The sequence below is a fragment of the Seriola aureovittata genome, chromosome 13, assembly GCF_021018895.1.
Source record: "Seriola aureovittata isolate HTS-2021-v1 ecotype China chromosome 13, ASM2101889v1, whole genome shotgun sequence".
Classification (NCBI taxonomy): domain Eukaryota; kingdom Metazoa; phylum Chordata; class Actinopteri; order Carangiformes; family Carangidae; genus Seriola; species Seriola aureovittata.
This window is the reverse complement of record NC_079376.1, coordinates 5317907-5344712: the sequence shown is the minus strand read 5'-3', so window position 1 is coordinate 5344712 and position 26806 is coordinate 5317907. Positions and strand designations below refer to the sequence as shown.

The following is a 26806-nucleotide window of genomic DNA, read 5'->3' as shown; positions in this document are numbered from 1 at the left end:
AGGTTGCAACATGGCCTATATTCTGGGGTCCGCCTGAAGTACAAACTTTAGAGTTTTTGCTCAACTACTGGTAAAGATAGATATCTCTCACCTGATAATTGTGCTGTGTGGGTTGGACTGGATGTGTCAGATTCTTTATGGATTGTTCTTTATTTCCTCCTGTAGCACTGTGAGTTGGCGCTGTAGGTTTCTTTTTTTTTTGTTGCTCAGTTTTGGCTGCTTTAAATGCTCATGCTGTCTGTCCCATTTTTTTCAGTTTATTCCACATTTACCAGAATTGTAAATGCATCACTTACTGCCTGGCAGTAGAAGGACACTTGCTATATTGATTAGTTATAGAGAGACAACACACAAACAAGCACATGCAGAAATAGTTTGTTTAAATTTACACTGAAATGCACACATACACACGCTCTCCCCTCTCATAAGCTTGTTTCTCTCGTAACACACACACACACACACACACACACACACACCCACCCACCCACACACACACCCACCCACCCACACCCACCCACACCCACACTCACACTGGGACAGACTGCATATATGAGCAGTTGCTGAGCACAGCAGGGAGTGAAAAGATAGAGGGAGGGAGACGACAGGAGAGTTTTTTTGGATTCTCACCTGCTCAAATGATCTTTTCTCGTTTCAAACCAAATTAAGCTCATAGAAGAGGAGGCTGGGAACAGGGACAAAAAAATGATATAGAGCAACGCAGAAGAAAGGAGGGAGGAAGATGAGATGGAGGAGGACATTGGGGAAAATAGAAAAGACGGGGAATGATGTGGCAAGAGGGAGAGTTAAAGAGAGGGATGAATGGAGCAGATGGAGACACAAGACAAGGTACATGAAGTTGATGGCTTAGTGGAAAGAATAGAGGGAAAGAGAGAGGAATAGGATGGACAGAGGTGATTTGCAAGGTAAGAAGACAAGTAAAGGATGAGGGAATTGAGGATTGGAGGTAGGAGGAAGAAAAAGGAGGAGTGGAACTGAAAAACAACAGGATGGGAGGAGGGACAGTAAAACAGGGAGACAGAGGTTAGAAGGATGGAGTTATAGAAGAGGAAGAGATTGAGAGGATTTGCAAAAGAATCGAAAGATGGAGGGAAATGGGGCAAAGTGAAAGGATCAGAGGAGGATGGAGAGAAAAGAAGAAGAGGATGGAGGGTGTGTGTGTGTGTTTGTTGTGGTTTTTTAAGCTGCTGATTTCCCCAGGCTGAGCAGTGAGGCTGCTACACACTCTGCCCTCATTAGTGTCCAGTGGCATCAGGTGTACAACACAAATACACACGTATACACTCGAGGTACATATACAAATGCCACTGTATATTTTCTTATTATGACTCTTTAATGTGTGCATGTACAGGCTGTGGAAATTAGTCTCAGTAACACACACTCATATACACACCACACCTCATACACAAGTGTAAACGAACAAATGCACATGACTGTGGCAACTCCAGTAAATACTCATATGTAATAATCCTCTAATTTCCCATCGTCCACCAGGCTTATTGTGGCACCAGCTCTAACCAAGCTCATTCACCAACAACTGCAGCAGGCAGCTTTGATGTGTAACACACTGAAAGATCAGTTTGTCCTGATGAAAAAGATCCTGATTCTGGAGGCTTGGAAACCATCCAGAAACCATTTCTGCTGCGATGCTGCAGCTTTTCCCAGACACATCAGGCCAGACAGAAGTCCAATAAGATTACTGGCTATTGTCAAAAAGAATGGGGGACCAAGTCATTTGCTGCATTGACTGACAGCTGGAAGAAAAACATTTCAGTTTGAAATGAATTTGTCAGAAAGTGCAAACCAGCAGAGCAACAAACTTTTGTGATAAATGATCAGTAACAAAAACACATCTGTGTCCAGTTTGTGCTGTTAGCTCAGCTGGTAAATCTGCAGTAAGGCTGGACTGTAAACTGTAAAGTAACCAAGACTGTTACATCTGAGATTCAAGATTCAGTTTTGACCTTGGAAGTTGTGACATCTGGTGAACCACAAGGCAGAGGACTCAAAAGCACAACTCTTTACTGGGAAACTGGTCAACACACAGGAAGTCAAAAATCAAACAGGCAGACAAATCCAAAGAGATGAAGCAGAGGCGAAGTTAAAAAAAACAAGGGAAAGAGTAATTAAACCAGAAGACTTAACAGTAGGAATAATGGCTGGTACGGTTGTTGCAGAGGTATGAAGATAAAGAGACGCAGGGGGGAGGGAGCGGGGAATGAGACACAGGTGCAATACATTATTTGCAATGAATCTGAAATGCAAAGGGAAAATTGACGACTCCAAAATAAAACTGCGAACAATTGGAATAAATGAAAACATGACCTAGGTGACAGAGCAGGCCATGACAGAAAGTGATGACAAGATCCACCCACTTGGTTTTTTTCCGAAACTGATTAAAAAACCAAGCAGATGGAGTTTTTCAGACCCAGTAAAAACCAAGTGAGTTACTAACTAAATCGATCTGCCAAATTTTTGCTCATGAGAGTGTGTTCAGTGAAAATTTCCCAACTGTGTGCAGCTGAGCGCTAGCACCTTAAATCATCTTAAGTTTGCTACCTCACAAAGTAGATTCAGAAAACACATCGTTAAAAGATCTACTTAATCATGTACATGATCCATTTTTGCCCTCATACTTGTTCTCTAGACATTGTTGCTTGTTTCTATTAAACCTTGGATGATCTGTTGGTCTCTCAGCACTGAAAGAGCAGTTGGATAAACAGACGACCAAACACCATTAGCACTTTAGTCTGTATTATCTATTGAGGATTTCTTCTTCTCAGCTTTTGGTCTGAGAAAATTCAGCCGCCCTTTTATTTTGTTTTGCCAAAATGATGAGCTGATTAATTTCTTAATCCATTATTCATGCTCGGTTATGAGAAGGGGATTTTATCCTGGCCTTCTATTCACACAGCAATATGTTCTGGCCCAGCGAGCACTACTTCAGCAGCGAGCAGGAGGAGATGAGCCTCCAACCACATATGAATCTGGCTGCGTTACAAGATCCAGTAATAAGAATCAGTGCAGGGCTATTTAGATGTGGAATAGATTAGTAGAGGAATATATTAACAGTGCAGTTTAAAGGGACAATGATGAAAGTCAACGTGCAACAGAGAGATTCTTGTAAAATTTCTTAATGCATAGCTGCTATTCGCCACTATCTTAAAGGAGCTATTTGTAAGTTTTGCTGTTGATGCACAGCTACTGTTAGCATTAACAGCTGTTTACTTACCAGTGTAGGAGAAATGTTGCGAGTCTCCAGAGGTGGAAAGCAATCCCTTTGTTTTGCTTCCGTTTCTATCACTTATTTTCTTCTACAGAAGTTAGCATGCTAACCAGCTAGCCTCGTCCCTTTACTTTCCAATACCGAGTCACTGTAGCTTCCAGTCTGCCCTGAAGAAGTAGCGCTGCAGAGGACGTATTATAACCTTGATAACATTGTTTTGTACACGCAACAATGACTGAAGCTGGTTGGCGGGAGAGAAAATGTACATATAGTACCTTTAAAACTAAATTACGAACACTCTTCACCTCACATCTAAACTGTGTGGATGTAGAATAGCTCCTGCTTTGCAAAGGCTAATGAGGGTTCTTGACAACATTGTGTACCATGCCAAATTTAAAGATCGCCATGCTACGTAATGTCAGAAGTTCGGACATGTACATCTACCTGTCAATCTGCCAGTGAACACTTTCTTCTATGTGAATGAGGAAGTTATTCAGTCACTGGTGTGAAATGTGAAAACATTAACTGTTTCTGTGTTTGGATGTGAAATAGTTTGCATCACATGCTACCTTATATAATTAACAAACCTGTAATCTGTGATGTCTTGACTCGTAATCAGATGAAATACATCACATATCTGAAATGCATAAAACTATCGAAGTGGAATACTGCACGCAGATGGTCTTTAGTTGTCCCTTGCGTGGTCTTTTCTCAGCATGCCACTCAGAATGAAAATGTGAGGATTAAATGGAGATGAATTAAAGTTAAATTATGGATTATGCCTTTAAATTCTTGCCAAAGTTAAAGTGTATTGATGGAGGAGCATTTAGCAGCACAGCCCAGTAGCTAAATCTGGATTATTGAGTTGCAGGTGAAACTGGACTACTGAATTTCATTTTAAATTTTAGGTGTTTTAGTTGATCGCCTTTATTTAAATGGAATTTTGACTATATTTCAACATGTAACACATTCTTCACAATCTACAGGAAGTATTTTTCTGGTATTTTTCTGGTAAAAGCAGTTGAAAAGTAAATTCCTAACATGCAGTAAATCATTGTTGTGCACAGGTTTGAATGTGAGATGCCACCTCACTGATTGTGAACCCAACCTTTCAGGTAAAACCTCCCTCATCTCTAATGGCTTCCGTTAGCTGTTGGCTGCTTATAAAACTTTGGGGTTTTCTGCAACTATATTTCGTAACAGCTTGAAGGACCATTCTGCAAACATTTGTATATTAATCTTGGGAGGAAAAAAAGTTTGTATAAAATAAATCTTCCAGCCTTCACGATCTGAAGCTCATATAAATACTGCACATATGTTGTGTGGACCAGACACATCACCATTTGGTAATTAATACATCAATTATCTTAATGAATGGTCTCATTAGCATAAGTGGTAATGATTAATATCACGCTGATCATGTTGGAACTTTTAAGCACATCATGTTCTTCTTGTTGAGAACAGAATGAGCTTCATTAAACTTCTTTATTGCTTTTTCTGCAGTGAACATATTGAGAAGACCTCATTAATCATTAATCAATCAATTCCCGTCCAAAGTTGGAAAAAAAATTAAAACGTTTTCAGACAGAAGCTGCGGCTGAATCAACATTTGGCAAAAGTCTGGGAGTATAAGTGCAGTAATTATTAAGAAGCGTGCTTCAAATGATAATAGTTGTAGTACTTCTCATATAATAAGGACCATTAATGCTGCTGTTGGTGGATATCAGTGTCACAGCAGCTTTATAACTGTGTCCGCCCACTCAGTTCTGCAGGATAATGGCCTGACAGGGGCTACAGCAGCATCAGCAGCCAGCTGTAAGTAGCAGCGTGAAATGGCTCTTACTGGACTGACATCCGGTGAGCTGCACTGCATGATAAAGCAACAGGGGGGGGTGCACGCCCACCCACAGGCAATTTCTTTTTCTGCTGATGGGGGATACAGGCTCTAACAGCATCCCGAGTCATCACCACATCTGTCAGGATGTTAACTGTGAGTTGATCTCGTATAGACAAGAAAAGCTCCAACATACTTAATTTAAAACCGATACACTTTCCAATGGATAATGCAGCTTTCTGTCTTAATGGCTCTGATACTTTTACAGTTTTTGTGTATTTGGTTTGTTTATGTTGAGAGGCTGAGATCTTGCTGTGCATCCTGTGGGTCCTACAGGATTCCTGTGGGATCAAAGGAGTATTAATGTACTGTACACTGTGTCACAGGGGGTTGGGGTGATGTGGGAAAAACAAACCTTGGCAGTAAATTAGGTAGGGAGGAATTTAAATGTGTTGTTTCATCTGCCACAGCCGTTTCAGCATGGAGTTGTCATATGCGGTACAAATATTTAGCCAATAAAAGATCAGAGAACATGACTCACTAGAACATTTAAAGCGCCCATGTTCTCTGGGGATGAAGCTCTGTGAGACTCAGACTTAGAGATACTCAGGATTTAAACGGTTTTGTGACGAGATGTGACCGGACAAGTAAACCAGGACTCGTAAACAAAAGAGATATGAATCAGAGGTGGCTTGTTTATTTGACTGTTAGGTGAAGTTTCTCTGCTTTACGTAACTGTGATGGATCATGTCTCTGCTTTCATTTTACCTCATCTGGTCTTCGGTGAAGGAGACTGAAGAAAGAGCTGAATGTAAGTGGAAGTGTTGTAGAAGAGAAGACTGACTGATTTGATTATAAGAATGTGTGTGTATACCAACATACAACAAGTGTAAACTACTTAAGAAACACATGAATGCATCATTGGGATCACACAAGCCGCCCCACCCCCGCCAACATGTTGTTGATTATTACATGTGTATTCGGTATCCATATTTGACCTCGGCCTTCATTTTGCTTTCAACAACAAACCTGTAAAGTTTCATGACTGTATCTTGGCTGTGACGCAATGATGGTGACAACATCTGACCACAGACAGACAGACAGACAGACAGACAGACAGACACCTGCCAAAGTACTCAAATCTACCTCTGTGGTACACACACACACACGCACACACACACACACACACACACACAGAGGAACTAACAAGGTGAAAACAAAACAGTCCCACTGTCACACCTGGTAGTAATGAGCAGTGTGTTCATGTCAGTGTAATTCACCAAAACTTTTGAGGTGGCCACAGTATAGAAGAAAGTCCTGTTTCCTTTTTCAGCACCTGTAGTGACACTCATAAGGTTAAACAGGGTGACGAGGAGAGTTGGGAATCAATCAGACCTTATTGATAACCTGTTGATTGTAAATATCTCGAAGCTGGGCTTGCCGGCCCCTGCTCTCTTTGCTGACTGCCTTGCTTTGGCAGCCTGTTTTTATTTGCTGGACTAAGCCAGAACCAAACCACGCAACAATACAGTAAGTCTAAATTGAATTAAACACTAGCATTGACTTGCCATTCACGTACATTGATGTTATGGCAGTAGATAAGAGGGGTTACACTGACCTTTTTGACCATGTTGAGTGTGTAATAGTCCCTGTGAGCAGTCAGGCAGAATGATATGAGCAATGGTTACAAAGCCTGGTGATAGGGGTCATGGTCACCAATGTGTCCACCTCCACCCACCCATTCGTAACAATCTCCACTGTGATTTTTAACCCTGCTCTAAGTGTCATAGTCGGTGCACACAACCCTCTCCTTCACACCCCCCACCCCCACCCACCCCAGCCCGTGTGACCAAGTCCACATCCAGACGGTTAATTGCCGTGGAGCTGCGGTTCTCCGGGGAGCTCATTCCAGGCGAGTCCTGCTGCACTGAGCCGCGGTTGGCTGTTGGGAGAGAGAAAGGGACCCTCAGGGGGCACAGAGGAGGGATTGTCGAGATGAGATCCACTCACTCACTCACTCACACACACACACACACACACACACACACACACACACACACACACACACACACACTCCGTCAGCTTTTTTTGCAATATTATGTTGGGACTGTCACACGTCTGTTACTCAGGGTGTTGTGACAGCTTGTGGACAGTGTGGACTGCTTTTCGTCTCATCCTATCCGGGTCAGCTGTCAGAGAAATGCTGAGCTGAGTGTTGTGGCAGGTTTGACACAGATCTGAGTCCTGATTGTTCTAGATTTTACTTTTTTGTGTCTGCTACGGTGAGTGTGAATGAATCTCTTGAGCGAAAAGTGGTGTAGAAGCACCATTATACTCCATTTACTACTCATCAAAAGTTCTTTGCATGATATTATTTTTTAGTACTTTCTCTTTTTTCTCTATTTTTTCCTCACTTCATGCTGTCAATTGACTCAGTGCTGTTAAACCATTTTTATAGTTTATTAATCCACTTTATTAAAAAAATAAAAATGATGGTTGATGATCAGTTTCTCTTGATAACATTCGGCAGATTTTGATGACGTGAAACATTTGATACTGCTTCTAATTATGATTCTTCATACTAAAAATCTATTATTATCAGAAGAACCTTGGCGTTGCCCAGGAGATGCTCACAAGTGTAAACATGCGTTCATCTGCTCTGGGTGATTAGCATGGGGAATGTATGCTGGCAGGTGATAAGTCAAGCATCCAGGTGGCTGTGTTTGGGTTGAGACCAGTGGAGGGAGGCAAGTGGGTTTGAGAGGGTCAGTGCTTCAAGCTCAAGAGTTTAGTTTATTTTTGTGTTTACAAAACCACAACTACCTTCTGTAAAAATCTTTCCAATCCGCTTCATTGAAGCCGCAATTTCCTTATTGTGTACCTTATTACTCATGAAAAAAAACATGTTTAAGCTGTTTACTTTCCATTTCTTCTTTTATACTTGGAAATGGCAGTATTTGACCACAGATAACCTACCTGTGTATACCTGTGTATATAGATGACACATCACATACATCATTAGGTAATTACACTAAATTACATTACAATCATTTGGCAGACACATTTGTCCAAGGTTATTTTTAATCTCTAAAGATACAACAGCTTGTTGTCATCAAGAACTGGAATCATTCAAAATAAAGTGTTTTTTACGGAACAGTCTGACTGGGATCATTTAAAGTAAATTTTGCCCATTAATATTTCTGTACTTTTACATAAATATGTAACTGACACTTTTATAGTAACATGTTGGATGCAGGACTTAAAGTAGCATTCTTGATGATTTCTGTTTTGTTATCAGGTTTAAATGTGCCAATTTCTCAGTTGCCACTAATCTATCTAGGACCCTGTTGCCTTTACTTGACCATTTGTTCTCCAAAAGTTGTGATCTTTGTGTAGATTGTGTCATTTTGTGCAGATAAATTGCACCTGTAAAAAATGTATGACTGTGTGTGGTCCCTGATGCATCCCTTATTATTGTTATTTTTTACAATTACACTAATGAAAGATGCGCCTTCTTTTTGCAGTTTGGCTTTAACTGTGTAGTTTCCATCAGCAGCAAAAGCCACCATGGTTGAACAGACAAACAAAAGAACAAAAAAATAAATAAAAATCAAATTCAAAGAAAATTTCAACATGTTACAGCACACACTGTTTGATCGACAGGAAGAATTTGTACCAATGCGGAATTCTTCGAAATGTCAATTGGGTTTTGTGATGAAAGTTGAGGAGAAAAGGTTTTCCTGTTCTCCTGATCTTTTGTTCCTCACAGCAGTTTTTATTCCAACTGACAGCTGTCAAAAAATACTGCCAACCCCCAGCAGCTAAGCTAAATGGATTAATGCAGTCAGTGGACAATCTTCTTCTTAATGCAGTTTGTTCTTATTTTACATGTCACCACCTGCCTTTCCGTCATACCACCACTTTCTTTGTGCATTTCGTTATTTGGCTGTGAGTATTTTCCTTTCCTTCCTTTGTCTCTGCCATGTTTTTCCTTTTCGTTCCACTCGGATTATGTTGGATCTGAAACTGATGAAATAGCTGTAACTGTACCTGTTACGTGCCTGGTGGTATCAGCGTGTGATGGTACACATGGTGAGACCAGCAGCTCTGGTTGCTATGGCCAGGTAAAACTGTTGCTAAGGACAGAAACAGAGTGGAAGTGTGTGGTTTATGCAGAGATGCAGATGGTGCGTGTTCAGTGTTTTAGAGACAACATATGTCCATACAGCTAATCAGTGCTATCCTGTTTTTCATTAATGTCAGATAAAAAACCTTTTTCTACTCTCTTCTTCTCATAATTTCCTAACATTATACTAACTCATCAATATGATGCAATGTACTGGTCCAATAGAAGATGCTGCTGTTCGTTTTTCTGGAAAACACATTCTAGCTGCTGAACCTTGACTTCCCTGTTCAGTGATAGCATGACTTCCTCTGTGGTTTAAAGCTGCTGGATCAAATAACCCCGTTGTTAGGTGTAAAAAATATGGCCTTATAAAGATAATAGAGTTCCTGGAGAGCCATAGCTGGAGGGATTGACTCTTCAACACACACGAACAACTCTGAAATCCAGGGCAGCTCTTGAAAGTTAAGCTTCCCATCGGACTGTAGAGGTGTAATTTGGTATTCTAGAAACTAAGTGCTCATCGTCTAACAGCACTTTTTAAAAACACATAATCTGGCAATAATGACCACTTTGCATGTCAATTGTAAAGTCCAATCTACCACAGTCTTGATAATGTATGGCTCAGCTCTGTTAGGGGAGTATTTTTGTCTCAGTTCAGCAAAAGTTTGAAGGACTTTATATCCCAAAAACCATGTAATTTTAAACTAGTATATTGCTTTTTTCTGTCTCTGGCCAGAACTATCTTCATTTTGCCGGCTTTTCCAGTTTTTTCCTTGGCTGAACGACATGATCATTTGGTCTCTAAAATGTCAGGAAACTGTGACAAATATCTGTCTCAATTAATCAAGTAATTATTGGATTTCAACATACCTAAAGTTACACTTGAAATGAATGTTAAACAATTAAGGTAAGTCTAAAGCATCAATTCGCATTAATGTGAATTGGACACACCGGTCATTCAGCTATGGCCCAGTAGCAAGACTCAGTTCTCTTATTGTGGTGGTGGTGTCACCTCTATCAACATTTATCAACATCATCAAACTCTTACCTTTCTTGTGTTGTTTCCTTTTCTCGTCAGGTAAAGGTGACGTGTTTGGCGATGTCTTTTGGAAAGAAACCACCCTTGCACATGCGTGTGCGAACGTCAGAGCACTAACGTACTGCGACCTCCACGTCATCAAGAGAGAAGCCCTGCTCAAGGTCTTGGAGTTTTACACGGCCTTCGCCAACTCCTTCTCCCGCAACCTCATCCTCACCTGCAACCTGCGCAAGCGGGTAAGTTTTACAGCTTTTTGAACAGTGCAGACAAACACACCTGAAAAACTACATTCATATATTCTACATAAAGCCACATGTACAAACCTAAGCATCCTCATACCAGTACAGTTGACCTGTAAACATTTACACACATTACATGTTTGTGCTCAGCCTCATATTCAATCTAGACAGATTACGTAGCTTATTAGCAATCAGTGAGTTGCCTATTTTCTCAAGATTTTCCTAAAACGATAAGGAATGTAATTTAGCTCAGTTTTCACGGTGACTTTGTGAGGTGAGTTGACACCAGCGCAGGGCTGGAACAGGAGGAAAAATGTTAGTTAATGCAGCTAGCTAGAAGTGAGCCATTCAGCTCAGCCGTCTGTCATACGTAAATCCTGGACACAGCAAAGTTCATCTGTGCACTCTCTTGAAACAGGTGGTGTTAGAGGCTTGATGGCTTATGGGACATTTCCATCCAGCTGTTTTTGAGCACATTTTAAATTTGCACATAAAGAAATCTGAGTGGAAATGATGAGAATATTAGAAAAAATATCTAAATATATAATTTTACGCTTGGGAGAAATGGAAAAGTTCGGGTATTAGCTAAGTACAATGAGAATAGATTTGGCGCATAAATGAAATACAGAAATCACATGACTTCCCCTCCAGGAGAGACAGTGGCAGACAAAAACATGAGACTGCAACGTTCCTTGAATTAATACAGGAAACAACCATTTCCATTGTCCACTTTGCTCTCTGTTAACGAACTTTGCATCATGTTAATACATTCATGGTTTGCCTTCATTTGAGGTTTGACTTTTGCTCTTTTCTTTCTTGTCTTTTCTTTTGCTTATTTTCTGAAAATCTGGTTAAAATTTGCAATAAATTTGGATGGAAACTCGACTTTACTGACAATTCACTTGGCAAACTGGTGAATGAGCCAGACACATGCTAGTGCCAGTCAGTCATAGTAAATTTCTCTGCTAGTTAGCTTGCTAAGCTAACCTGGTTGTTACTGGGGCAGTAAGTTTGCACAGTTTATTCAAGAGACATAAATTACCATTTGTAAGGTTTTGTTTAATGTTGTGCTAAATGAATGTTCAACAACATAGAAGCACAGGAGTCTTTCATCGGGTTTCCTCAAAGCATATATTTAACTTCAGCTAGCCATTAGAGGCATACAACAGAATTTGAAGCTCTGTGACTTGTTGCTTGTTACTGAAATACACCTTAGGAGTCAGAGTTGACTTCTCTCCTTTAGTTTTTATGTCCACAGGCTTGTACCTTTAACTTTTTATAGAAGAACCAGATGTTTTCTCATATAGTTTCTCCTTTTCAACTGACGATTCAACCAGGAGAGTTTTATGTTCATTCAAGCTTTGAAGTGCTCCAACTGTCAGTCACCTTACACTGTCTATGCAGAAAATGAGCAGCACTTTATTAAAGAAGACTGAGACGTCCAGTGGGAAATCTAAGAGGAAAATCAGGGATTGAGGGGTTGAAACAGGCAAAGAGATTTCTCAAGGATTTTTTGTTTCCCTGCCTTCATGAAAATAAACTGTAACCACGTCATAGTCAGAGGTGGGCCATCTAAATTGGCTTATTTCACACATCCTTTCTTCTACCTTTCTCTCATAATAACTCTGTTGTTGTTTACTTGTTTAAGTTGTTTTTCATTCTTTATATTCTCAGCGTGCTTTGAACGCAATGAATTATACATACGACACAGGTAACCTCATTATGTCCTGTGCCCTTTTTGCTCTTTCTTGCTGAAGCCCTATAGCAGGCAGTCTCTTCGCTCGCAGCAGCATTTTTCATACTGTGTTTAAGTTCATTGTTTATAGATCATAAGTTATTGATGACCATTTGCTTGTGTTGTAACTTCCTGTGCCTGTGCAGTATGTCTACATGCAAATTCTGTGCATACTCTGACTTAGAAGGTTTTTATTTAACCAAATATTTTATTTAGAAATGATGGCTGTGTATCGATCAAGTCTGTACTTTTAATGCTCACAGCTCTAGTCCGGCTTCAGCTCCAGGTTTCTGGTTAGTGACTGGATGCTTCTGTGTCAGTCTGTTAACTGGCTGTTTTATTTAGTTACCGGAGATGTTTGACTGTGGATCTGTCTAGTTCATTTTTCTTAGTTCATAACTCACTTTTGAGGTCCCAAGTTTTGATGCTACTGTTGATTTCTAGAGGAATGAACTGCTCCATTTAACCTAAATAATATTTTCACTCACTGTTCATTCATTTATTATTGGCAATTTTATTATTAATACTTGTTGAATTGCATAAATGTCAGTAGACGATGTCAGTCACTGAGTCACTCAGACTGAAACACCTTAACAACTTTCGGGTGGATTGCCATGAAATGTCATACAGATAATCATGTTAAACAGATGATGAATCCAGATGATGTTGGTGACGTTTCCTCTGGCGCTGCCATGAGGTTGACACACATCTAATTTTTCATCTGGCACCACCGTTAGGTAAAACATTTCAGTTCATCCATTCTTTTGGTTTATGACCAATTAATTAGGAAACTAATGTATTTCCCATAAGCCTCAGCTGTACTTTGTTTTTAATGCTAACTAGCAAATGTTTATGCTAAAACTCTAAACTGCTTTAAAACGGGTAAACATTATTCCTGCTAACATCAGCATGTTAGCATTTTTTCTATGGGTCTGTAATTTCTTGATAATTTTACAAAACATTTCCTGGAAATAACAGTAACTGTACTTTTTCACACTTTTACATGTTCATGATTTGCTGTGCACTGATTAAAATTCTCTATGATATGAGAGCAGTGGAATTAATGAATTGGTAGAGCAGATGAATTGTCTCAATTTTCCCTGTAATTAGCACTAAATTATATACTTCTTTCCAAGAACCTTCCTATCAGTTTGCATTTATAATTTCCTTTTAAGGGAACTGCAGTAAACTATTGAGCCCGTAAAACAAAATATGACCATTTTTTTTAAATACATGCTGTCTAGTTCTTACAGGTAACTGTTGGTGCAACATTTTACTTTTGCATGTTAGCTTGACTTAGATATGACGGACGGGCCCCATCAGCTAATCATAAAACTTCAGGATCAGTTAAAAGATTTTATTTTGGAAGGGAATGCATCTCAGTTAGAAAAGATGGGATGCTCATTTTCATTGTGTCCCCGGTGTGTAATTTAGGCCGATTACACAGCAGCAGTTCACACACAAATCTGCTAAGTGAAGCTTTAAAATGAGTTAAGAAGTAAAACTACCATTACGATGAGGTAATGGCTCTTATTTTAAAACACAATCTCCCTTCATCATGTGTTGGCAAAAGAACGTGTCATGATTCATGAACAGGTCTTTAAACAAGCTTAGCCGCTCTGAGAGCTGATGACTAAATCTCACATCTTTGGCAGACACTCTCTCTAAACTTAGTTAATTGTAACAGATGTGCACTTTTTTTTTTTTTTTGCAGTGTGCAGCAGGATCTGACCCAGTGGTATCCTCATGTAAACACAGAGCAGAAATAGTGATGTGGGCAGAGCTCTTTTCTCCTCTCCTCAGTTAGCTATTTTGTTCCCGGGATGCGTGACAGCTGCTACAGCGCCGCCATGATGAAGATAAACAACTTGTAGCGGGAGCTCAGACAGGGGCCTGTGGGGGCTCTGAGGAGACCAGAATGTGTGTCAGCCCTAACTCGCCGTGTCACTCATGCAATAATGGCCAGCTACCAATCTGCCTCCCTAAGCACTTTCCTTTCTCTCTCTAGCTTGTTCTCTGTCTCCTCACGATTCTCTGACTTTAACTTTATCTCCTCATTGCATCCTGACTTTCTGCAAAACACTTGTTAATATTTGAGGAAGAGTGTTTAGTGATCGTGTCTCTCTTCAGACTGAGTGTTAGACGGTGCTCATTAGGCGAAGGCAGTGGTTCTCAACCTTTATTTTTTTTTTCAGTATGTCCTCTCAGCCCTATCAGATGGGCTCGAGTACCTCTTATTCATTTTAGATAGATGGCGATGGCTTAACGGATTTTTTCAGCAGTATTACACGGCAGAGAATATACACAACAGTTCTGCAACAAATCCTCCCTTCATAAAGATGAAGATGCTCAGTTTTTAGAGAGGTGTTGATTTAACTGTATGATCATTTTAGACGATGTAGTTGTTTTTCTATTGTTTTGTCAACCTCATTTATATCAGAGGAGAGGCTTAATAACACAAGAAAAATTTCAGCAGATAGCAGTGCAAGGTTTTGCCTGTAAGGCTACGTTCACACTCCTACATTTTAGTTTCAAAATACTCCTGGTGTCCACTACTCCGGAGTTTTCAAGCACCTAAAACTGAGACTTTGGGAAACACTGCTGGATCTGTTTTAGTCTGAAAGCTCTGGGGTTGTGTTCTTCGGAAACGCAGACACCCATGGTCGCTCCCTGATTGGGTCGCGATCAGCTTCAACTACCAGTGTTGAAAGCAACATGGATACAATCGTTGTTGTCAGCAGCTTTTGTTCAGTTAAATTCTGCATTTTAACACTGCAGCTGTCTTTGCTTTTCCTCGTTAGTAGTATTTTCTGCAACTAATCAACTGCAGAGTACACAATCTGCTTCCTGTTTACACTGGCTCGCACAGGCCCACTGTACGTGAATGGTCATGTATGTATGCATTTCCAGGTGTGATGGTATGGACAGAGATCATTTTTGTTTGAAAACATATTAGTGAGGACGTAGCTTAAGGGCACTTTTGCATTTTTTTGGTAAAACCTTTAATCTTCCAGTTGTGAGATATACGAGCTCTTCGGTGCAGCACCACAGTTTTGTTGGTGTTGATCTTCACAAATGGCTGAGTTTTACTTTGCGATTGCTGACATATCCCTGGTCTTCCTCAAACAGACAGATTACAAAGATATAATCCAGATGAGTTTTTGTTCTTTGTATTTTTGTTGTGTTCTTTGTACCGGCTCCACCTTTCTTTACATTTGTCTGCACCACAAACACTGTAGGGCACAGCTGTAAATCATGCACATGTTGATGAGAACACAATAAAACAACAACAACACAAAGAATTATTATTCATTCAAATTATTATTATTAATATAATATATAGAATAGAGAATAGAATTTGTATCCGTTTGGGTTTTGTTTACACGTGTAACGTTTGTAGAGACAGTGTTACAGTCTATTCATAAATGTGTTAGGAAAGTGTAGCCTGGAGAAACGGTAGTTTATGTCGGCCACATCAGTCCAGTCTAGACATTCAGCCAGTGGCTCAGGACTGCTGAGTGATTTACAGCCAAGTCTGCACTTTAACTCTCAAAGGATGTGTTAGGATACAAAAACAGCTGAGAAGCAAATACTTGGGGATATTTATAGACACTTCCACTCCTTGAAGTTATTGGCCTTTTCCAGCTTTTGATGAAAGGCTTCTCTGTCAGCGTACTTGAAATACAGAGACCATGAAAAGTGTTCCAGTCCTTAAACTGTCTGTGGTGAAGCTGATTAAATCCTGAATTACAGTAGGTCTGCTTGTTTGCAATTTGACGTCACACTCATTGTGTCAGTTTAAAGAATATACACCGGTAAAAGATCACAACCAACACAATGACACAGTATTTTACGATCAAATAACTTTCTGTAGAGCCTTTTGTATCTATATCTGTAAAGCTGTCTTACCCATTCATCCATATCCTATAAGATCTGGACCAGGAAACTCTGCACATCAGTGGCAGTGAGCGAAACATTTTTCATTACTGAAGACTGATGTGTTACAGGAATCTGGTGAATCTCAAACAGAGACTTTGACCATATTTACAGACAAACTGTTCATGCATGGCTCATAGAAACCACCGATAAAGTTTGTTCCCACCAACTTGCACAGAGTACATTTTTATGAAATATAAAGAGAAGCCTCACGGAAAATAGGCATGGGCAGCTCATCTCACAGCAGAGGCCACGGCCTTGCAACTACGACTGATTGCAGAGTGGATGGAAATATGCATTTTTTGTTTTCTGGAAATTAGGTTCAGATATGAGCTATGTTCAGCCATGTTTTGTATCCAGTTGTGTCTGGATTTCCTGGACAAATGGACTGGCTCACTCACTGATGTTTGAACTTATGTCCTCACACTTGAACCACATTTCATTTTAGCTTCAGAGTTTGCAGTGTCTCATGGAGGAGGGATGGTGGGTGTTTTATTTTTTGTCATAGCTTCATTTTTTCTTGTTTACTACAGCTTTAAGTCAACAGAAAGGAAGAGAAAGAACTCCTTTATCAGGGCTTTAAACAGAGAGTAGAGATTAGGTCCTTACCTACAGAAACATCACATTAGTGTTTTTGAGAGATTCAGTTCAGAGGGCAATAGAAAGAATAAAAAGATGCAGCAGTCGTGTTCTACAGTCATGGTGCACCAAACCTCCTCCTCCAGAGCTCAGAGCTTCTATTACACAAGTACTGTGTAAATGTGGCTTCTCTTTTTACTACTTCCCCAAGGCTGTTCACCTGGCTAAGCGGTATATATTACCTGCAGAGAAAAGTGCAGATCTGCCGTTTCTTGGTCGTTGCTCTAGGGCCTGTTATCCTTGAGTCCCGACTCTGCAGCTTCTTCTTTGTCAGTAGAAATGTCCCTTTTCTTCACCAGGGAATCACTAACTGTTCATCACAGTCAGAATCGTTTTATTGGCCAAGCTCAGTAAAAGCGCAGGAATTTGTCTGTGATTTTGGTGCAAGGACGTAATGAGCGTTTCAGAGCAGCAAACTGCAGAGTTTAAAGGGAAACAAATACAATTGACTACAGACTGTAAATGTTACTTTACATTTAGGTGTTGGACTAAATATTCTACCTAAAGCATCACTGATTCTCATTTTCTATTAACAATGAATCAAATTACTGCAGTGGGTGATTCCAGCAATTAGCCCACAGAGAATTATCATCAGCTCTGCAGCTCGACTTTTTTCTGCTTGCCCCTTTCAGGTTTTATGGCACATTTACTGTACGCTTCTGTGCTGGACTGTAGTGGACGGTTCAACAAGCTCAGATAAACCCATTGTACACTAGCTACCCACCACCAAACAGCAGACAGACACAGTTAGAGAGCAGCTGGTGAACATAGTGGGACATTTAGCAGCTAAAGAGTCAGATGTTTTTATTAGGAGTTGGTGGAGACCAAGCACAGAGTTAAAACTGGAGTGAAGATTGGACTTAGATTCATCAAACACAACTCTGAATACTAATTCCCAGAATCAGCACCACTTGTGCTTTGCAGATGACACCACAAATCCACTTAGAAATCATAGAAAAAAAGGAAACTCCTATAATCTTGTCTCATAATCATCATGTTCCGACTCTTTCTTCAGTGTAAAAGAAATCCAGCTGTGGATGGCAGCTGTGGTGACAGAGCAAACAGGTTATGCAGCATAATGTTTCAGAGGGCAAATTTCAAAGTCAAAAAGCAAACACAAAGCTGCTCATTTATATCCATGGCAGCATTGTGCATACAAACTTTCTTTTGACATAACAAAGGCTGCAGGACATACACATACACATCCACTGATATGATCCTCGTCTTATGTTGCCATTGATAGCCATTTGTTTTGTGTTACAGAGACACTGTCTGTGTTTTATTGGCTAAAATTGAAAACTGTAAAAGAAGTATAATGGCACATTTTTGTATGTTTAGGTCCTCAGTTGTCAGTATGTCCTTGCCTCATTATCACCCTGATAAAACCCTGAACATTTCTCTACTTGGCGAGTTAACTGAATCTGATTTTCTGACACTGCCAAACACCAACCTTCGGATGCCAGCACAGAGCGACAGCAGACAAACTGATCTGAATCCACACCAGGAGGATCTGGCTGCAGTTGACTCGCAGTGTTTCATCTTTGGGTGGTATTCATCCTTGTTCTGCTGAGTTTTAGAAACCTAAATAAACAAGTAAACAGGACCCGTGAGTGAGTTTGTTTGATGGGGAGGAGCTGTTAAAGGCGCCTGCTGGGAGGCTTCTCATGCTGCGCTGAGGTTTTTCGGGACAGCTTGTGTGCTGGGAGGGACAGACTTCAGGGCTAAAGCCTGCAGAACGGGAGGCTTTTACCAGCCCTCTATTGGATTATTCATGTGACCGACAATAAAGACGGGTGGGCATACTGTGTGTGTGTGTGTGTGTGTGTGTGTGTGTGTGTGTGTGTGTGTGTGTGTGTGTGTGTGTGTGTGTGTGTGTGTGTGTGTGTGTGTGTGTGTGTGTGTGTGTGTGTGTGTGTGTGTGTGTGTGTGTGTGTGTGTGTGTGTGTGTGTGTGTGTGTGTGTGTGTGTGTGTGTGTGTGTGTGTGTGTGGGGGGCTGGCTGAGTGTTATTGACTGTTGAGGGCATATTTTTTAAAAGCAAGCGGACAGCAAGAAAAAGGTAGTATTTTTGTGTGTGCAGGGATGGAGAGTAACTGAATACATTCACTCAATTTAGAGGCTCTGCTACTTCACTCGACTCTTTCTACTTTTCTGCTCATCAGAATCAGATTTTATAATTGAAACAGGGCACAAGATATAACATGGCTGTGGAATCTGTCAACTCTTCAGGATCTTTGAAAAAACTGCCTTTATTTCGGCTCTGTGAAGCTGGTTCTCACATCAGCTTGTATTGTATTTATAGGTTATTTTGCTCTGACCAATCAAAAGCCATTTATATATCCGTTTTGCCGAAATCATTTTCTGGCAACATCGAAGCTGGGTAGGTTAAAACTCCAGCAACACTTGTGGCCTTTATCAGGGTCATCAAATAGATGGGTGAAACCATATTTGGTATATTTACTACTACTAAACTAAATATGGTATTTTCTCATGGATATCAAAACTTTTTATACTTTGGTGTTAATAATCTTACTTAAGAGATCTGAGAACTGCTTCCCCCACTGTTTGTGTGAGTGTCTGTGTGCGCATGCTCACGCCGAGCTGCGGACGATGTTTTAATCAGCGAGCAGCCAGCTGAGTTGTCAGAAGCTCTTTATAACAGGCTGTTGACCAGCAACTCGCTCAGGGCAGAGCTTCCCAAAAGCTTTGTCTTCATTCTGCTCACTCACAGCGGAACAAAGTTAACGTGATAATTAATTGATTGCTTAGAGGAATTTGTTTCTGCGTTCACCCCCTCCTGTGAAAACGCTCTTCCCTCAGGTCCAGGCAGTTTACACTGATTTCAGTCTGTGAGTCTAGTGTGCTCTTATGGAGTTTTTTTCCACGGTGGATGTGTGCAGAATATCTTTTTCCACAGTGAATTTTACCACTTTTCTCCATGTTAGCAAAAAGTCAGTCAAGCGGCAGACGCACATTTGTTTTTAAAGGTCAGAGGTCAGGATCTGCTGCTGGAGCTGGAGTTGTGTTGAAGGTTTTGAAAATTCAGTAATTATTGACAACCAGGCAGCAAGGATGGAGCTCTGCTGCCAAACCCTCTTCGCCTTAGTTGCTGTTTTTTACTGTGATTGTTGACGAAGCATGTTGCTTTTTTTTTTAGGAGATTCGTTGCTGTATATTTTTCTCTTTTGTTCGCATCTTGGATTAAAATAACACAGAGAGAAACTAAGGTCTTTAGGTCATGCAGATGTGTGCTCTTAAAAAAGCAAAGCAGCATCTGCATCATGTACCAAAAATACACATGGCTGTTTCTGTTCACCACATGCTATACAAAGTATATCTCATATCTTCTCATGTATATATGTACACACACACACACACACACACACACACACACAGAGGCCATCTGTGTACTCTCAGGCTACAGCCGACTCTGATTCTTCTACCAGTGACTCTTTCTCATTTATAACAGTTCAGTTTTCATTCTCACCACTTGCGTTGTGCTAACAGACCGACAGTGGAGACACACTGTCATGCTCAGTGACAGAAAAGAAGAAGAAAATAGATGTTTCAGATTTGGTTCAGCAACTTTTGTTCCTATATTTGTATCTATTACACTCAGCCCTGGGCTCAAGGCATTCTGGGACATTCTATATTAATCCAAGGCCTGAGGGGCTTGTAGTCCATGGCTATCACTTCACATTGGTACCACGTAAAGTGGGCTAAAGCCGTGTTTGGCAGCAGGGTTAGCCCCAACTTTTCATGGCTAAAAATAGAAATGTAGGATGTAACTCCGGGCGAACTGGCTTATTGTGAAAGAAGGCTGAACAAAAGCTGCAGGCCCAGTCTTAGCTCACAGAACAGGATGTCCACAGGCTACGAAAACAATTACACACTTCTCACATGATCACAGTAATTAGTGGTTGTTCTCATCTGCTATCATCTCTTCTTTTCTACAGTCATCACAGCCTAATCCCAGCTACATCATTGTAACATCAGAAAGATGTCGGACAGATGTTACGTCAAACCCCAACGTTGGCGACACTGGTGACAAGACTAAAGCAGTTTTGGTCACCTTACATACACTGTAGGATATCAGAGATAATCTTATTTCATCCATTAACGTACACCTGGTGATTTGTGTCTCGATCGCTAATGTTGATATTATAATTAGCATGCTAATATGTTAACCCTAGCATTAGCATTTAAATGTACTGTGCTAACGCTTACGTTAGCATGTAAACATGAGTGTAGTTAGAATGCTGACAAAAATATGTTTATGAGTTAACGAGTTGTCACGTAATGGATTGAAGTGAAAGTTCAGACGTGTTGATGAGTCCTAATGACTGTTTGTGCTGATTTTATGGGAATCTAAAATTATTTTTGATATTAACTCTTTAAACCAGAGGGTTGGACTGACGGACCGACCAGCCAACACTAGGCGACCATAAACCAACCGACAGTGTGGGTAAAAATTTCACAAGGTGAAAATGTCAAGATATGAAAGGTTTGGGATTAAACAGAAGCGGTTTTTTATTTTCGTCATTTTACAAAAGACATTCAGCTGTTTAGTGACGAGGTAAGGTTTTGTGAGATCATCTTGTAGACTTCACTGGCATCAAAAATCGTCCTGATCTTATGACGACAAACCAGCTTTGACTTCTGAAAGTAAGAGTCAAATAAAAGTAGTTGATCCCTGCCGTTTCTCATCAGGGCTCACTGTTCTACTTTTCTCACATCGCTTCACCTCAGAGGAGCAAACACACAACCTGACGTTTTTACCAGCTGACACATTCTCATTTTACTTTTACTTCTAAACTGACGCTAAGCTTTGTAAGTGCCGATCATCTGCATCAGTCACAAAGCAAAGACAAGGAGAGGGGGCAGCTAACATGTTCCACATTGAAATGAGTCATGACCGGATCTCCAGCTTTTATTAAACATGCGCTGATTTTATTGATTCTCCTTTATGTTTATTTTCAGCCTCTTAATGCTCAGAAAAATTTCATATCACAGTAAGATTAAATATGAGCATGTGTAAAGCATTGCACTGTAGCCTCTGTTACCTTGTGTTTCAGAGGAGGACAAATTTTTAATAATGAATAAAGTGGAAGATGTGTGCACAGGAGTGTGTCCTGAAGAGATGAAGGGGGGAGGAGAAGCTTGTATGCATACAGTGTGTGTACGAATCTGAAAGATGAAAGATGTTATGGTTGAGGTGTGTGTGTGTGTGTGTGTGTGTCTGTGTGTGTGTGTGAGCACAGGTTTGTTGGATGATGGGAAGGTTGAAAATGTGTCTTAGTGAAATTAAGAGTAAGGTGGATAAAGGTTTGTTTGTGTAGCTGTGTCCCAGTTTTAATGTGAAGTTAAAGTCATTTGGAGTCTGTTTTTATTGTTTGTGCTGGAAACATCATTAATTTATATTCAAGTAATTAATCTATAAAGTGTCAATAATAGTGTCAAAGGTCAATCACAAGTTCCAGAGGCATGTTCATGTCTTCAAAATAATCCAAAGTTACAACAAAGAGCCAATGTTTGGCATTTTGTTTGAGAATCAATTAATCCTTTAGATAATTCATCAATAGTTACATAATTTTCCTTTCAATAAAGTAATAAATTAATTGACTGTTTGTTTCAGCTCTGCACTTAATAATGTCAGTAGACATGGGTTGTTTCATTTTCAAGAGTGGAGTTGATTTTTAATTTCTAATTGATATTATTGATTTGTCCTGATAAAGAGATAAAAATATGTGGGTAACATTGGAAAAGTAAACTTGTGATGCATTTAGACTTGTAAATGCCGAGGAGCTGCAGACAGAAAGAGTGTAGCAGCCTTAATTGGGCCCAGTGGGTTTGTCTAGCTTCTCAGCAGTCTCGCAGTCTGTCCTGCTCTGTCTTGGATTTGCACAGTTTACCAAAGATTCTCTGACCAAATTCATATGTATGTTCTCATAATTCTGTCGTGTAAACATGAAGCAGATTTTTTTTGGAAATACCCACAATAAAGCAGAAGCCTGACCTCTGTGCTGCTTGTCCATGGAAATCATTATGTATTTCTACATATGCTGCAGTACAAGCACAGTGCTGCCCTTTTTCCAGGTCTTCAACATGAATCATCATCTCTAGAGAACCTGTAATCTGTTAGCTCTAATATGTAACCTTTAATTTAACAGGTTTCTCATTGTCATACAAGCCAGATACAGTTTTCAACCAACTGCTGTTCCAGTGGTTACTTACCAGTGGTTCGGTGTGTTGTGTGGGGTATTTACTCTTAAGCAGGTAGAAACACTCTTTTTGTGGATTTGTCCAGTCTTTGTGGCTTTCAGCTCGTCTTCAGGTTTGTCCAAGCTTTACTGTTTGAAGGCCTGACATGAACAGACTCTGCCAGGTGTGAACCAGAGCCAGTTTCACTTCTTCCTTGTTTTGGCGGTGGCTTTCCAGGCTGATGGCAGTTTTGCCTTAAAAATCTTTTTGGATGCCTCGCCTGTTTGGCTAGGATTACTGTCCTGCTGCTGCATGGTCCTGACAGGACTGTATGTAAAAAGAGCTGAGTCCTGCGTCCTCAAATTAAAGCTGACTGCGCTCTAGTATTTCCCATAATTATAGCTACAATTCATACACGATAAGACATCAGTAATATTTTTAAACTGCACAAATCGCTTGTATAAATACATTTCACTAAAGGAACCACTGAGCTGATCTGCTGAATCAGATTCAAACTGGAAAACTAGGGTGAAGCCCCAGTACAAGCACAGTACAGTGTCTGTGTGAGTTCCTCTGTGTGTCTAAATGAATATGGGCTTTCAAGCATATTGGAGTCTTATATGAGCCTATAGGGAATGTGTGACTGTGTGCTCAAGTGTGCATGTGTATATACTAATTGTGTGTGTGTGTGTGTGTGTGTGTGTGTGTGTGTGTGTGTGTGTGTGGTGTGTGTGTGTGTGTGTGTGTGTGTGTTTGAGCGAGGCTGGGTCAACCGCAGGGAGTCGACAGGCGCATTAGGGACGAGGTGCAGCAGAGAGGAGAACAAGTCATCCATGCACACAGTCTCATTTTCTCCTCCTCTCTCGTGTCTGGTAAATAATGAATTGTTGAAGTAAAGAGGAAAAAGTCACCAATTCTTTCCTCCTGTGTTTGTCTCTCTGGAGAAGTCGTAGCTGCATTAAAGAAAGACAAGGGAGGATTTTCTCTGCAGAGTAGTTGCAAGAAACGAGAAAAACTAACACGCTTTTAAAAGGAGTGGACGCCGTGTCGTCCACATGCTGTTCTTTAAGCAGTCATTTCACAATGCTGCAGCAATAAGGGCCTGTGTGTGTGTGTGTGTGTGTGTGTGTGTGTGTGTCCCATATGCTCCAAGGGCCAAAACAATTAGTTGATTAACAGATTTGTCAATAGATCCTGTAAAAATATGAAACGTTTGCTGATTGCAGCGCGTCAGATTTGATGATTCAGTGCTCCTCTGTCACTTTGGGCTCTGGTTAAGCAGACAATTTTATATATATATATTATATATATATATATATATATATATATATATATATATATATATATATATATATTATATATATATATATATATTTTATAGTTGCACTTATTTATCAACTTTCAGAGGAATCATCTCATGATCATGTGACAATATTGTTTTTGTCCTTTTTCCAGATCCTCTTGTTCAAATTAATGATAAATGACTGTAACCATCATTAATTGGGTTGGATGGTGATGGAAGGGTGTCTCTTTATGTGCATTATATTTTATTCAAGCTTGCACTGTGTGTTTAGCCATATATTTTTACATAATTTTTTTTATGTATTTTTGTTTGGCTGCCTTTGTGCACAATATTATTAATGTTTAAGCTGAATCACAGGAAATCAATTTAGTTTTTTAACATACTAATGTTTTTGTTTTACACGTGTGAAAAGTTACGTCTGATGTAATATATAAAACCCAAACACTGATTTGGTTATTTTATGGGACATCATGCTGATCTCATGATATTTGTTTCCCAGCCTCATTTTATAGAGTAAATAATGAATGTGTGTGTGTGCTGTGGTTGTGTGTACATCACTAACGAGGGTGTTAACGTGTGGCCATGTGTGTTTCATTTGTCATTATGAGCGTGTATATATTCCCTCAGAGTTTGGTACCCTGTGGTGACTGTGTGTGTGTGTGTGTGTGTGTGTGTGTGTGTGTGTTTGTGTGTGTGTGTGTGTGTGTGGGTGGGAGAGAAATGACAGGATTACCTGGGATTACCCGTCTCCTCTCCCCCCTCAGTCCCGCAGGACCTTTTGTGATGAGCAATGGAGGCAAGAGACGGAGAGACATGAAAACACGTACACACAGTATGTACGTGTTTGTGCATGATCCAGGTATTACTCATGTTATTAGTCCCACAATGGGGATATGTGCTGTGCTGTGCTGTGTGTGTGTGTATGTGTGTGTGTGTGTGTTTTGGATCTGGACAGATGACATATCATCTAATTTTGATATCAGTAACAGAATCAGTCAGTCTGTAACTGCTTTCAGTAAACAGAGAATCAATGATGTGATAATAATGGACAGTCTAACTGGAGCTAATTAAGTAGCTTCTCATTTCGTGATTATTTGTTGCATTTTTTTCTTTCAATGTTTGTTTCAAAGTTTTGAAGAGTTTTTGTCTTCATGTGCTTCTGTGATGTCTGCGTGTGTGTTTTCTGAAGCTGCAGTGTGTTGATCTCTCTGACGACACACCTTTGTTTTATATCCATTATACGTGGGAATGAAGGGGATTGATGGATACCAGTGTATACACATATCGTTGGTGATAGAGGACCGACAACTCCTCATTCCTCTGTGATGGAGTTAAAAAATAAGCAGTGACACTGTGTGTGTGTATGTGTGTGTGTTTAGCTCACATTGATTAGAGACCACAGAGTCTCGTAGAATGAGCTGATCTAAGTGTGTTTTAATCTCTGTAGTCAGTAAGTGTTATTTCTTCTTGCAATCTTGTTTTCTGCCCAGCACTCTCTCTCTTTTCTGCCTAGCACTCTCTCTCTCTCTCTCTCTCTCTCTTCCTCTCTCTCTCTCTGTTGCTATTTTTAGAAGCTTTATGATACGAGCTCCTTCGATGTCTGCCAGAGCCGAGCTGTAATGTTCCTCCCTCACCGCCGCCTCCCTTCGCTTGCTCTTATTGTTATTTCACTCTCTCATTGATGCAGGATCGTAGTCGGTAGTCAGATCCAACACCAGCGAGCCCGCGGTCCAGTTTAGATCCTTTTATTCACTCCAGCTATTGTTGTGTGAGCCAATCGAGCATCTATCCATCACTCTGACTGCTGCTGCAGCTGCTGGTGTGTGTGTGTGTGTGTGTGTGTGTGTGTGTGTAACAAAGAGCTACAACTCAACAAAAAGAATTTAATCAAGCGCAGGATTGAGAGCACCCACATCATGTACATGCTCACACACACACACACAGTTTCTCCTTCAGCATCCAGGATTCTCACACCAACTGTAGAGGTATTACTCCACTTCCACCCGTCATGGTGACTACCGCATCGTGCAGGGGGGTCTCAGGGGACCACTGTGACATGCAAGTCAAGGCAAGGGGGTAGGGACTGAATATGATACCGTCAGTGTGGTTTACTTTGTTTTCATCACGATAAAAAGAACCAACCTTGACATATCTTAACATGTATCAAAGACACAACAAATAAACTGTAAAAGAAGGGTCTCTGGAGGATTTTAACTTTCAATATGCATGCTGGGAAGTCTGCTAATATGCTGATGATGAATGTTTGAATAAGCTTAAATAAGCTGAGTGAACTCTCAGCAGTTCATTAATTCAACTCATTATTTTAAGTGAAAAGAACTCGAGTCAGAAGATCTCAGTTTCATAAACTCTGAAATGGTCTGAAAATAAAAACAGTTGGATGAATTTCAAATAAGATATAATGAAATGTAGAAAAGATGAAATACACTAAATTTCTGTGTGATGTTTAGTGTTCAGTGACCAGGGAACCAAGTGATCCCAGGTACAAGTTGG

At 40.3% G+C, this 26806-nt stretch overlaps 1 protein-coding gene across 1 annotated transcript in view; it reads left to right on the top strand.

Moving 5' to 3' along the window:
• kcnh5b (potassium voltage-gated channel, subfamily H (eag-related), member 5b) overlaps positions 1 to 26806 on the top strand; it is a 134822-nt gene that overhangs the window by 87032 nt on the left and 20984 nt on the right. The window contains exon 12 of the mRNA XM_056394309.1: positions 10283 to 10479. Within this exon, the coding sequence (XP_056250284.1) occupies positions 10283 to 10479 (197 nt within the window). The remainder of the gene's footprint in view (positions 1 to 10282; positions 10480 to 26806) is intronic.